Here is a 13,176-nt window from a genome sequence, read left to right as displayed (position 1 = left end):
TCATACACTGTCTACAGGAATATGATGACTATGATTAATTCTGCTTGATTGTGCAAATAAAAGACTGATGCTAGCTTTACCTGTTGATCAGATTTCTTTTGTTCGCTACATAATGCTTTGAGCAGACTATATATATAAAGTTGCTCTTAATTAACTTAAGGTATTCCAAACAACACTGCCCTGAAGAATATTCTTTTTGCATGCTTCTTTGTTAGTTATGGGCACTCATAGAATCCAGGTAGACCATATTTGTCCTGTCGTGTGGTTAAATGTAGATCAGTTTCGGCACATGCATGCAGATTAGTTTGTTCTAAGGCAGTTTCACTAATCATATGCTCTTTTTCTGCAAATCAGTTGAACTTGTGTCTTAGTGGCAACATTTCCGTAAATATAAACCACCAAATACAAATATGAGGGCACGCTATAATCAGACTGATGGCACAGATCAAGTTAAACCCATGCTTTATAGTGGGCACACCTCAAGATTTATTATTAAAGGATATTCTTGACCACTGAGGTGATTTTATTTTACTGTTTTCACATTTCATCCACACTTCCTCTTTCTCTCTCTGCCCCTCTCTCTCTCCTTCTCTGTCAACTTGTCTTCGGGTGTGCCAAACAGATGAAGGTGACATCCTGGCATCCACCCCTAGTCTAGATCAATAGATCTATAGTAAAAGCCCATAGTGGATGCGCATGTGTGTCTTTCATTAGTGTAGCTATTATTAGTTATTTAGCTAGAAACTGCTTTGTGTGAATTAATTCATCTTAGCCACACAAGGCTCTGAAAAGATCTATTTACTCCCATTGACATATTTGGTCATGCTGGAGCTAAAACACTAAATTACAGGATTAATGCATATAACTAATTGCAGTTTCATTTGCTGCACTGTTGTCAGATGTTTATCTGACAGTATCCTAAAACTGTACTAACCAACAACACCAAATAAAGTCAGAATGGTTTTGTTAAGTTTCAATGCTGCCGTGGTCCTATTGGATGCCATGTGCACATTTAATAACGTCTTTAATGTGGTCAGAGTAAGCAGAAGTGTTGCAAAACATAGACACACTTCCTCAGAGCTTTCATATAAATGCTGTTTTTTATGAGCTAAGATGAGATTTTTCACCTTCAGTGTCACTCAATTGTTGTAGTGATATAATCCCTTGTTGTGTGTTGTTTTGAGTCACACCTCATCATAACGCGTTAGTACAAATAATACAGTTGGTTTCTGGTAACAATTAAAAGTTTGAACTGTTAGATGTACTAACGCTTCTGATCTTGGCAGACTTGTCTGTGTTGACAAACTTGTTCTTCAGAGGATTACAGAATACAGGGCAGTCCAGCAAATGCCAGCCAAATTCGGTTGCATTAAAATGATGAAACTGCTGTAATATCTTAATCTAATCTAGATTAGATTAACTTTGACAGATTTAATTTAAAACCTCTGAAATGTTTGCGCGTGTGTGTATCTGTATTAGATCCAGAGCCAGGTGACACCCCATGCCATCGTGGTGCTCCCTAAGACTGATGGAATGGAGATGCTGCTGTGTTATGAGGACGAGGGTGTCTACGTCAACACCTATGGTCGAATCACCAAGGATGTGGTGCTGCAGTGGGGAGAGATGCCTACCTCTGTTGGTATGTCCCACCCACATGCGTATTTATCTGTGTTTGGTTGACTTGAATAGATTTTTGTCAACATAATTCATTTAAAAATCACAGATAAATACCCAGTTTAAAGATATAAATTACAACTGACCAAATTTAAGATGTTTAAACAGCCTATGAGTGATATATGCCAGTGCTTATTTCACATATCAGGAGGGGAGAGGGAGATTACAATTTTGAGAAAAAGAGGAAAAATTGATATTTATGAATAAAAATAAAAAGCTGAGGGATGGGGAAGAAAGCCGTCTGAGCACTGGGTCTTCAAAACAAAAAAAAACACTTCATTTCTTGTATTCTACTGCACTCGTTTGGCAGCCAGGAATATTACACCTTTAAAGCTATCAAATTGCATCAGTGCATGGCATGATATTGCTAAAGCCTCCAAAGATGCATTACATTACACAAAAGTACATCTGCTGGCTATTTACATACTGAAATATGTATATATATTTATAATCCATTGTCACTTACACATCTCATGTTTTCTCTCTCCAGCCTATATCCATTCTAATCAGATTATGGGTTGGGGTGAGAAAGCAATAGAGATCCGCTCTGTGGAGACAGGTCACCTGGATGGAGTCTTCATGCACAAAAGAGCTCAGAGGCTCAAGTTCCTCTGTGAGCGGAATGATAAGGTAAAATACAGTTAGACTGCACGTGCCCTTTGATTCTCAGTAAGTCTTACGTGTTGCTTAGGAATGATTGGAGTACAGTCATGAACACTGAAATAGACCTGATGTCCTGTGATCTTTTTACCTCTTTTTAAAAATGAATTCTTATTATGAAATTTGGTATACATTGCTTAGATCGTGCCTGGACAGTAGCAATAAGCAGTTAAATATGAGAGACAGTTTTTAATGTTGCCACATTTTAACTGGAAATTAAGGTAGGTAAGGTTTAATGCTAAAAATAATGTTTCAGACAAAAAAATTCTTTGTGGTCTATAGATATGATGAAACAATCATGTTAAGAAACAGGAATTGAAAATGTAACGTTCCCTGTCTCTTTAGGTCTTCTTTGCCTCAGTGCGTTCAGGAGGTAGCAGCCAAGTTTTCTTCATGACCCTCAACAGAAACTCTATGATGAACTGGTGATGCGCCCTCATACAATCCACTATGCCTCGCTCTCCCACTGGCCAGCCTGGTGACCCACCTTGGCCCACGGCACATCTCACAATGAACCTGATTGATCAAGAGGCCACAAGTGAACTCTTATAACACGGGAGAGACGTAAACAGTGTAGGAAACAGCAGTTATTGTAGAGAAAAACAACAAACATGTTCTAAATGAAGAGACCTGTTAACCTGTTTGTCGGGTCTTGCAGAAGCCATTGTTACTCAACTGACTGGCAAACTGGTGCCACTGACTTTCCAAATATTCTCTGCTTCCTCCTTTGTCTGACTGTCTGTAACTCTTTTGTGTGTCTTCCCTCCAAACAGACCAGTGCATTCAAGTGTTCAGCAAATGTAGAAATACACTTTATGCCTGCCCCCTTTTGTTTCTCTCCTTCTCCCTTTTATCCACACTTCTTACTTCTTCGCTCCTTCCCTCCTTCCTGCTAGGTCTGGTCAAAATCTTTTCAGTCCTTGAATGCCCATGCACTCCATTTTCCTTACTTCCTCTCTGCCATGTGGGCTCATTCGTTAAGAACTGAACCTCGGAGGGCAGAGGAAGAGTAGATGAATGAAATTTAGCATCAGTTTCAATATATACCTGTGAAGATGACAGTACAGCAAGGGCAGCAGCTGAGGGATGACAAATCTTTTCTGGATGTTGGCTGTTAAAGCAGACAGCCTGATTGATTTTCTTTCTCCTCTGTCATTCCTCTCCTACTCCTCCAGTTCCTCCTCTCGCCATCTTTTCAGGCTGTGAGCAAACTAATTTGTGATTTAGTGTTCGATCGCATTACGCTGATAGAGATGCGATGAGACTCTGCTGTCATAGGCGGGTCATGGCAGTATGCAAAGATGATGTCTGTGTCCCTTTAAAATGAAATTACAGGTCACTTCTGTCTTCTTCTCTCCTTTCTCCCTCTTCGCCTCCTCCTGTCCACCTCCCTCCCACACCCCCACCCATCATCACCACACTCATCTCCCTGTTTTCACTCTTTAAACTCTGAAGGTGCTGCATCAGATATACTGTAATATTAAATACGAGCAGCATTCTGCTCTTTCTGTTTTTCTTTTCCTTTTTCTGTGGAACAGTTTGGAGTCAGTCAGTCTTTGAAGCTTGATGAAAATGTACAGCACATTCATATCTCTGAAATCAGGAGTGTGTGTTAATGTGTGTGTTAATGTGTGTGTGTGTGTGTGTGTGTGCATGTGTGTGTGTTTGACTTAATGTTGAAATGTGTCCCATTCTAAAGAAGTGGGGAAGCTGAAATCAATGTCCAGAAAAAGAGTCAAGTAATTCTGTCTATGTGTGTGAACTTTTACTTTAAAGCGATCAAAGCAACATTGAGTGTGTTTACATGCAGATTTATATTATCTTCTTAGTATGAAGTTTGTGAGTTGGTGTAGCTCGACACCATGCATTTAAAATAGGCAATAGTAGTGGTTGATTGTTTGTTTTTTCCTGGGGTGTGTTTTGGTTGTTTTTTTTTCACAATTATGTTCTGGCTACTAAAGAATAGAGCCACGTTGCTGGAGGAGAGATAATGATGCATATAAAGAGCTTAACCTGAACACAACCTCAAGAGGATATGAGCTACTACCCCGAGTACTGTGTGCATGTGAAAGCACTCGTCGTTGAAAGCTAATCATGCTAATCATGCTCATGTTCTAATCATGCTCCTCCCCGATCGGTTCTTTTTGCTTTTGGCTCCCAACTGTTTGTACAGTGCCTAGCATGATGTAAGCAAAACTAAAATGGAGGCCAAAAGATTAGCGCTCACGTTAGAATTAATTATTTCATTGCCAATATGGTTACTTTACACTGGATTTTGTGTTATTATCTACCACACTGTTGATGTTGATATTTGTCTCTTCTATTGGAGATGTACATTAACAATTTGATTTATTCTTTGAAAGGAGTAACTGAATAAGGTATGATAAAAACCTTGCCATTTCTTTCAAATATTTAGTAGTGCTCAGTTATTAATCTATACTGTGTTAAATTTATAACACTAATGAGAGTGGACTTGTTCATGCATATGTCCATGATGGAGAGCAGATTAGTTTTTTCATTGTGGAAATATTACAGATTTGGCAATATGTTGGCATTAGCCTTAAGGTGGCACAAAAAGAATTATTATAATTTTTCTTTTTTCTTTTATACACCCATGCAGTTGTTGCTGCTGTGCTGCTGTTAAGTTAGTTTCACTGATCTCTGTTTGGGGGAGCAGGCTAACATTTAGCAATAAAGCCAAGCTGAAGAAACCACTGTCTTCCCTGTTTGTGCATGCAAATGTCTGTTTTAGATTAATTAGCAGGTGTGAATGGGGCATTATTACCATGTTTGTTCATCATGGAATTCACTTTTCTGATTGGAAAATATTGAGTCAATACACTGAAAACTCTCCTTTCAAAGATGAAACCACTGTATTCTTTATTCTGTTTATTTCTTGATTTCTTTATTTTGAAAGAGCATTACTAATGTCCTGTTTTGGGATTTATTTGTTTTGTAAAAGAGATGCTGTAAGAGAGAAATAAATGAAACTAGAGCATAATGCTTCTGGAGTTGTGGGTCCTTTTGCAGATCTGTTTGTGTGACTCTCTTGCAAGAGTGCACATTTGTATCAGTGTCAACACTCAGACTTTGTACGCTCAGGTATATCATTAACGAGTGTATGTGTTAGAGGGTTAGACAGATACTGAGAATAGTGTCCAAATCTAATTTCTGTCAAATCCACAATTTTGAGCACTAACTTGTACTATTTTCAGTCAATGGTTATATGTGATAAATCATAAGATGAAGATGACCATGAAGCACCTCATGTAAGATCCTGAAACCAGTGATTTTCCAAAAGTAAATGACAGATTTATCACTGCATTGGTGCTGTTGGAGAGGATATATAAGGGTATGTGTGAGAGTTCTGTCATTCTACGTGTGCGCGTGTGTGTTTGTGTGTGTGTGTGTGTGTGTGTGTCCATGTGTACATGCATGTGTTTGTTGATTAGTGAGTGGACACAGCGTGATCGAGCATGCGGTCTTCACTGATCATTACCAACCTCCTGGGTGACACTCTGGAACCATCATGGACTCAGGAAAGGTAAGACAATGTATCTTTATTATATAAAATGCTCACATGTGTTACATGCAACTTTTGAATCATCTAAGCAATATTTTTTTAGAGACCAGCATGTTGTGATACTACGTGGTTGTACAAAATTACTGTGATTTGAAGCTTTAAGCTCTCAGAAGTTTTATCATTTAGAGCTGAGTGAACTAGTCAGCACTAGTTAGCCTGCATTGTCCTGAATCAATATTTTATAATTATATCTTTCGATCCTAATTTGAATTTATTTATAGCACGTCAAATGTTTTATTTAGAATTACTCTATTTTGTACAAACAACACTGTATAAAACCATAACTGATAATGTGAATAAAATCTTTTTTTTTTGTATGTATTTTAATTTGTGACTGTGCACTATTTGGGGCAGCGAAGTTATGTCTTACTTACTTGGTTATGTCCTTGCTCATGTGCATGTGCATGTTAAATGTTTGTTCATGTATTCATGTGTGTGTCCTAATCAAAGTGATTGCCTTTTGTTCCTGCAGCAGTTAACAGGTACTTTGGCCATTGCTGTGTTCACAGCAACTCTAGGGTCTCTGCAATATGGCTACAGTCTGGGAGTCATCAATGCACCCCAGAAGGTACAGTAGGTTCTTTTTAACACAGGCTTCACTACCTTACTAGGTCATTTGAATGCCTTGATATACGGATATGTGCCTGCACTGCAGCCATTTCAAAGGCTTTCCATATACTTTTCTGCAACACCAGACAGTCATTGAGAAATCAAAGATATATATGATATAATATACAGTATACTGTGGTGGATGCATTGCCCCCACTATTTCAATATGCTCAAAATGTCCCCCTCTATATATTGACATACCTAAAAAAAAAAGGAAATTTGCTCTACTATGACATGCAACCACACAGTACACTCCAACTTAGTCATTAGCGAGTGTAATCATAATCATAACAAAACCTAACAAATAGTTTTAGCATTATGCTGTAATGTCATTCTGTGTAAGTTGTGTGCAAGTGGTGTTGCTGTACTCCAGAAGAAGCTATGATTAGATTGATTGCTTGATTAGAGCATAGACCATAGTGCAGTGAGGAGGAGTTGATTACTATTTCAAAATCTTTGGCCTGACTACTGTGGTTAGGTACAATTAATTTTGTTATCTAGGTGCCTCTGGCAAACTCCCTGTGGAGTGGCAGATGAGCCTGAACATGCTATGCAGAATCTTTCTGCTGGAAACTGCTGGCAGAGTTGGTGCAATGTAATTCCCTGCTGAAAGATAACACTGTGATCACCTTGGATAGTCCAGTCCATTTCTGGTCAGATGGCACTCTTTTACTACCTTTGTGAATTAGAGCTTCCCAGTTCCCACTGCTGCTTAGGCCTTTCTTCACTGGATTGTGTCTCATGTCATGTGGAGTGTCTTGGAACTAAAGCTCAGCAGCCAAGAGAGTGGCTTCCCTTTGTGATGACAGTCCACTCTGTTGTAGAATTGGCCAGCACATGGTGCCAACTGGCTGTTCTTCACTGAGTAATGACTAGTGTTTCCAGTGATAGGTCCTATATTTTCAGCAGGATTTGCCATAGTTATCAAAGCTCTGCACCACCATTAGATGCTTTATTTTTAGCTGCCAACCAACTTGTCACCTGTGTGATGTGAGTACCATGACATGCCTGCATTTGATCTTTTAATTAGAATATACTCGTGATCTTATTAGGCCAAAAAGCCTCCTGAGGCGTCCACTGTGCAAATGCCATATATTTATGAACAACTGTGGCTCATTAAAGGTAGTATAAGTTCTCTGAAATCCTTAAAGTTCTCCAACGGTAACATAAAACTAGAGTTGCTAGAAGCATCTTTCCAGTTGGCTTTTTCTGCAGTGTTTATTGGAATTCAATTGACTGACTTGATTTTTTTAGTAAAAGTGATGTTGCATAATGGCGATCATAACCACAAAACATGTTTTTAAGTGTTGAGTGTTTGCATGTGTATGTATATTTTGTATTGGCATGGAGGTCTGTGTTTTAATGTGCAACTCTGATTAACAATCAGTAAATACATTTGTATCACAGATTGTTGAAAGGCATTATGGGCGCTTCCTGGGGGTGTGGTCAGAAGAGGCATCTGTCCGGTCAGAAAACAGCACAGAAGAAGAAGAGATCCCAGAGGCTGGAAAACACCCTGTTGTGATCATGTATTGGTCATTGTCAGTGGCAATCTTCTCCATTGGTGGCATGTTATCCTCCTTCCTGGTAGGATTCATGGGAGATCTGAGAGGGAGGTGAGAAAGGAAGGACAAAACAGTAACAATATTATAGTGTCAAAATTACATTTTGGTGAAAAAAAGAGTAGCTAAGTAAAGTTATGGAGAATGGAGATTTGAAAAAAGGAGAAATAAGAGGAGAGGCCAAATGTTAGCAGGAAAGTTAAAGTTAAACCAGGATCATTATGAAAGAATGCCATGTTGATACCAATCATTAGTCTTTCTCTCTCTGTCCATCTGCCATCTTCTATCTCTTTGTCTTGCAGGGTAAAGGGCATGTTAATGATTAATATTCTGGCTATAGTTGCTGGCCTGCTCATGGGTCTATGCAAGATGTGGAAACCTCACATCATGGTCATCTCAGGTCGTGCTGTTATGGGCTTTTACTGTGGTATGGTAAAACACATGGCACTACCTTTAATAGTTACTCACATCACTTTGTTTCAAATCCCAGTGTTTTTAGGTTTTTTACGATTAAAGAGGCAAGTTGTCTTCATCATCTTGAGGAATATTCCTGCACACAGGTTCTTAAATTTCACTAGGATGGACAAATAAGAAAAGTACCTTCTTATATTGTCAATACTCTAACAGCAAGTGTTGGTTTAAAGATAAACAGCTCATGATGTATGTGTTTAAGGGTTAACATCTGGGCTAGTGCCTATGTACATTGGAGAGATTGCACCCAAGGCTTACAGAGGGGCTTTAGGAGCATTACACCAGTTGGCTATTGTAACTGGCATCCTAATCAGCCAGGTGAGGTGCACTTGCACAAACATACATCTTTGTTTATTGACATACTTAATATATATAACCTAAACTGTATATGTGTGTGTGTTTGTGTGCGGTTATGGCTGCAGGTAATAGGGTTGGACTTCATACTTGGCAACGATGATATGTGGCCCTTGTTGTTTGGTCTGTCTGGAGCTCCAGCAGTACTACAATCCCTTCTGCTGCCTTTATGCCCAGAGAGCCCACGTTATCTTTACATTCTACTGGGCAAGGAGCAAGAGGCTCGAACAAGTAAGAGATATACACAGAAACTCAATGTCATCCATATACTCTCTCTAGTGGTCTCTAATTCACACACTGTATGATAAATAATTTAGAAGCATATACCTTTAGGCTACACAGGAAACTTTAAAGCAACAATTTAAAACTGTGGGTATTTATGTGCTTTCTTGCACAGAATTTGATGAGAATATAAGCACCACTCCCACGCCTGTCTGCTACATGTAAAGCAGTTAAGAGTAAGTTAGCTCAGGAATAAACAGTTTGTTTGGATCTGTCCAAAAGTAACAGTAGGTTCAACATTATGTTCTGAAAAACAATAAAACATATAAAGACTCTTACGCTTGTTTCCCATCACTCTCTGTTGTAGGTCTGTGTCGTCTAAAGGGTGCATATGATGCAACTTCTGATCTGGAAGAGATGAAGAGAGAAAAAGAGGAGGCAGACAGGGAGCCCAGAGTCTCCATCCTATCTTTGGTAGGTCTCTACACAGGAAGTTAGGCGAGACATATTGCCACAACAAACTAAATAGAATGTCTCATTAAGTTCATATTTTCAGGAATCATTTTGTAGTAAATTACAAATGAGAATTAGAGTTAAATAGATAATATTATGTTTGAAACTTCCTAAACTACCAGAGCAATCCCATTACAATGTAATAATCCTGAAAAGTGATGATGCAACACAACAATCTTCCTCAAAGTGGACAGAGACACCCTCTGAACAGTCCAAATTAATCAGCAACTAAAGTGTACTGTTGAATTGCATGTAATGACTCATGTTGATAGTTAGTCTTAAATCTGGCTTAAAGATAATTGAATTAATGACAAATAGACTTTCTGACACAGCCTTCTGTCCAACAAACAGGGGTTCATTGAAATGTAATCGTCCCCCACACGGAACCAAAACATTTCTGCAACAAAATCTATGTAGATGTGTCATGTTGAAAACCACTGAAGTGACAATATTTTACTGCTCTGTATTCCTTCCAAGATCCGCTCCTCTGTGTACAGGCAGAGGCTGCTTGTTGCCCTTGTGATGCATCTCTCCCAGCAGTTTTCTGGCATCAATGCAGTGAGTGGCAGATTCATTTTAACTCTGTCCTTTTCTGTCTCATTCACTTTAAAATGAAAAATGGTTCTTGATAATTTGACAGAAAAATCATGGTTTCCTTGGAAGAGATAGCTCTGCATGTGCACATCACCAGTAACCAGGTCAAAATGAAGCTAAATGTTTGATGCCTTTATTTAATAGATTCTTTCTGTTCAAATAAGTGTATAATGCATAAGATCTGCATTGCTCAGTGTAAAATACTCACCTTCCACTAGCCCTAAGCTAAGCAAAAGCCCAAACTGTTCAATTATTTTTGATTTTCTAAAAAATGTGTACTTGTTTTGTCTTTAAGATTTTTTATTACTCGACGGCTATCTTCACCCGGGCTGGTGTCAGTCAGCCAGTCTATGCTACTATAGGAGTCGGGGTCATTAACACAGTCTTCACTCTGGTGGCTGTGAGTATCTACACAGATGCAAAACAAACAGACACATGTACACATATGGGCTTGAAACTATAAACATGGACTGGTATTCTCTTATGTCCTCTACAATCATACCCTTAAATACACAAAAAACACACAGATAAAAAATGTACTTATTGTACAATCTAGGTTGCACTGGTGGACAAGGCTGGTAGACGAACTTTGACTTTGGCTGGTCTGGGAGGAATGTGCTGCTGTGCAATTGCCATGACAGTAGGCCTTAAATTCCAGGTTTGTTCTTTCATCTGCCCGAGCTTTAGTCAGGGCATGCCCTGACTGTAGTCGATACTTAAAGGTTACACTTCTTAAACTGCCCTCCAACACTCTTGGAAGGTTCAATTCTGCAAAGAATATATTTAAGCTAAATATAAATATATTTAAAGCTTGTGTTGCACACAAAAAAGACAGAGCATATAATGTGCATAAGAATGACATAGTGATCTGCATGCAACATAGTGCATGAGCGTAGTGCTTTTTGTCAGGCAGCATTTGATAATTTTAGGTAACCAGGAAGCCACCTTGACACAAAAATGTTTCTACTAATTGATGTGCTCTTCCCTCCAGAATGAATACTCATGGATGAGCTATGTGAGCATGTCAGCTATCTTCCTCTTTGTGAGTTTCTTTGAAATTGGTCCTGGTCCTATTCCATGGTTCATTGTGGCTGAACTGTTCAGCCAGGGACCCCGGTCTGCTGCAATCGCTCTTGCTGGCTGCTGTAACTGGACCAGCAACTTCATCATTGGCATGACCTTTCCGTATATAGAGGTAGGAAACAAAAAACACAAATATATAGCGTCTAAACCCGTGCAACCCATGCACTGGCGTGTGTTTGATATGTCTTTACTTTATTTTCCCTGCCTCCTGACTCATTTTTTTTATTTATTCCTTGTCTTTATTCAGGTTTTGTTGGATTGTTATGTTTTCATCCTGTTTGCTGTGCTGCTTCTCTGCTTCACTGTGTTTACTTATCTTCGAGTCCCTGAGACCAAGGGCAAAACTTTTGAGGAGATTGCTGCTGTCTTCCAAAAGGGACAGAAAAAGAGGCAGAGAGATAATGCTGAACTGCAGCAGCTGAAAACATCCACAGATGCATGAAACATCTATGATGTGTTTGTGTTGTCTATTTGTATGAGTGTGTGAGAGTGTGTCCATCTATCAGTATTTCAAATATGTTTATGTACATTTATATTTTAGTATTATAATGATAACACTGTGAATTAAAGACTAAAGCAGGATATTTTTTCACAAGAAATTATAACATTTCATAATGTAAATATGAAAGCTGCAAAAAAACCACTATTATATAAAATGGCATTTACATTTATAAAAATTATAAACTTTTATTGCAGTGCTGTGACTTGATGGTTAAAGCAGCTATTAGCAGCTATGAAAGGAATCAGCTGTTGAACTTACAGAAATTATGAATTGACTCCCCAAGTTCCATCTACTCTACTGAGTTTTATAGCATCCTTTATTGTTGTGGTTTTAAGGTTTAGGTGTTTTGGTTCACTTCCACCAATCCTATAGTGTTTTCAGCCACAGCAGTGAAGATGCTTTCACCAAATAAGCTCTGAAAACCCAGTATACATGTTACCTCCCCAAACATGAAATGGTAGACTAGTTGGTGAACATAGAGAAGCTAAAAGATATTATCCTTAAAAAAGAGAGAGAGGGGAGATATAAAAAAAAAGAGCTAACTTATATTCATTGTGTGGCCAAAACCACAACTGCAAATGAATGTTAGTATTACTTGGTGTCGCTGGGTAACTTGCAAAGTAACAGGTCACTGTTACTTTCACAGCTTGTTTCTGCTGCCTCCAAGTGGCCAATAAACTCTGTTACCTGGCCTATAACTAAAAATGCAGTGTTATATTGTAGTAATATTTGGTTACCACTTTACTTTTTTGTCTTGAAGTATAATCATGTGGTCCATTTGTTGTTACCTTACTTGAATGTTTGACATTGACTATGCACAATGATGTATGTGTAGCTACAGTATGCTCTGTAGTATTTGACAAAAGAAGATGTTTTTACATTTGCCTACAATTAAGGCAGGTATGGTGACTATGACTTTGTGACATCAAATCTATTTTGGAAGCCATTTCTGGTCCATTATGAAACTTACATAAATGTGATGTGGAAACTGAAACTTGTACTGCACATATACAAACAGAGGACTTTCAAGTGGCATAGGCTATCTTGTGACTAGCAATAAAACATCTCACAGCTGATTTGTGTTCAGTTGGCATATATAAAAATTAGATTTGTAAATAATGAAATGTCTTCTTTGTTCTTTTCTATCTTTAAAAGGTCCTGTATTTAAAATGTATTTGAGTGACAATAGAAAAACAGACACCCAATATTAAAAGTTAGTGTTATGTTGAGCTAAGCATATGTAAAATGTATGTAAAATGTGAAGCTTTCATGTGAATGTAATATAAAGACAAAAATACTTAAGTAGGCTGCAGAACCATCACTGTGTGCAACTTCTCAGCACATCTCTG

General features: G+C 38.4%; 2 protein-coding genes across 6 annotated transcripts in view; both read left to right on the top strand.

Annotated features, from left to right (window-relative positions):
* The window catches only part of tnika (TRAF2 and NCK interacting kinase a), a 57,587-nt gene extending 52,252 nt beyond the window's left edge, over positions 1 to 5,335 (top strand). For all 3 annotated transcript variants that reach the window (XM_026310530.2, XM_026310523.2, XM_026310513.2), the window contains 3 exons: positions 1,480 to 1,639; positions 2,165 to 2,304; positions 2,680 to 5,335. In XM_026310530.2, the coding sequence (XP_026166315.1) occupies positions 1,480 to 1,639; positions 2,165 to 2,304; positions 2,680 to 2,763 (384 nt within the window). In that variant the 3' untranslated portion in view covers positions 2,764 to 5,335. The remainder of the gene's footprint in view (positions 1 to 1,479; positions 1,640 to 2,164; positions 2,305 to 2,679) is intronic.
* Positions 5,336 to 5,709: 374 nt separating this feature from the next.
* Positions 5,710 to 12,946, top strand: slc2a2 (solute carrier family 2 member 2). 3 transcript variants are annotated; one of them, XM_026307453.1, is made up of 12 exons: positions 5,710 to 5,878; positions 6,393 to 6,485; positions 7,934 to 8,142; positions 8,391 to 8,515; positions 8,762 to 8,877; positions 8,982 to 9,144; positions 9,503 to 9,609; positions 10,126 to 10,206; positions 10,538 to 10,642; positions 10,799 to 10,900; positions 11,234 to 11,437; positions 11,573 to 12,946. In XM_026307453.1, exons 1-12 carry the CDS (start codon positions 5,864 to 5,866, stop codon positions 11,765 to 11,767), a joined length of 1,515 nt encoding a protein of 504 aa, XP_026163238.1. In that variant the 5' UTR covers positions 5,710 to 5,863; the 3' UTR covers positions 11,768 to 12,946. The 3 variants fall into 3 exon arrangements, with proteins under 3 accessions (XP_026163238.1, XP_026163231.1, XP_026163247.1); XM_026307446.1 differs by having other exon boundaries at positions 5,712 to 5,878; positions 6,390 to 6,485; XM_026307462.1 differs by lacking the exons at positions 5,710 to 5,878; positions 6,393 to 6,485 and having other exon boundaries at positions 8,119 to 8,142; positions 8,391 to 8,648.
* Positions 12,947 to 13,176: the final 230 nt, after the last annotated feature.

The sequence above is a fragment of the Mastacembelus armatus genome, chromosome 22 (genome assembly GCF_900324485.2).
Source record: "Mastacembelus armatus chromosome 22, fMasArm1.2, whole genome shotgun sequence".
Lineage (NCBI taxonomy): Eukaryota > Metazoa > Chordata > Actinopteri > Synbranchiformes > Mastacembelidae > Mastacembelus > Mastacembelus armatus.
This window is presented reverse-complemented; position numbering and strand designations above follow the sequence as displayed.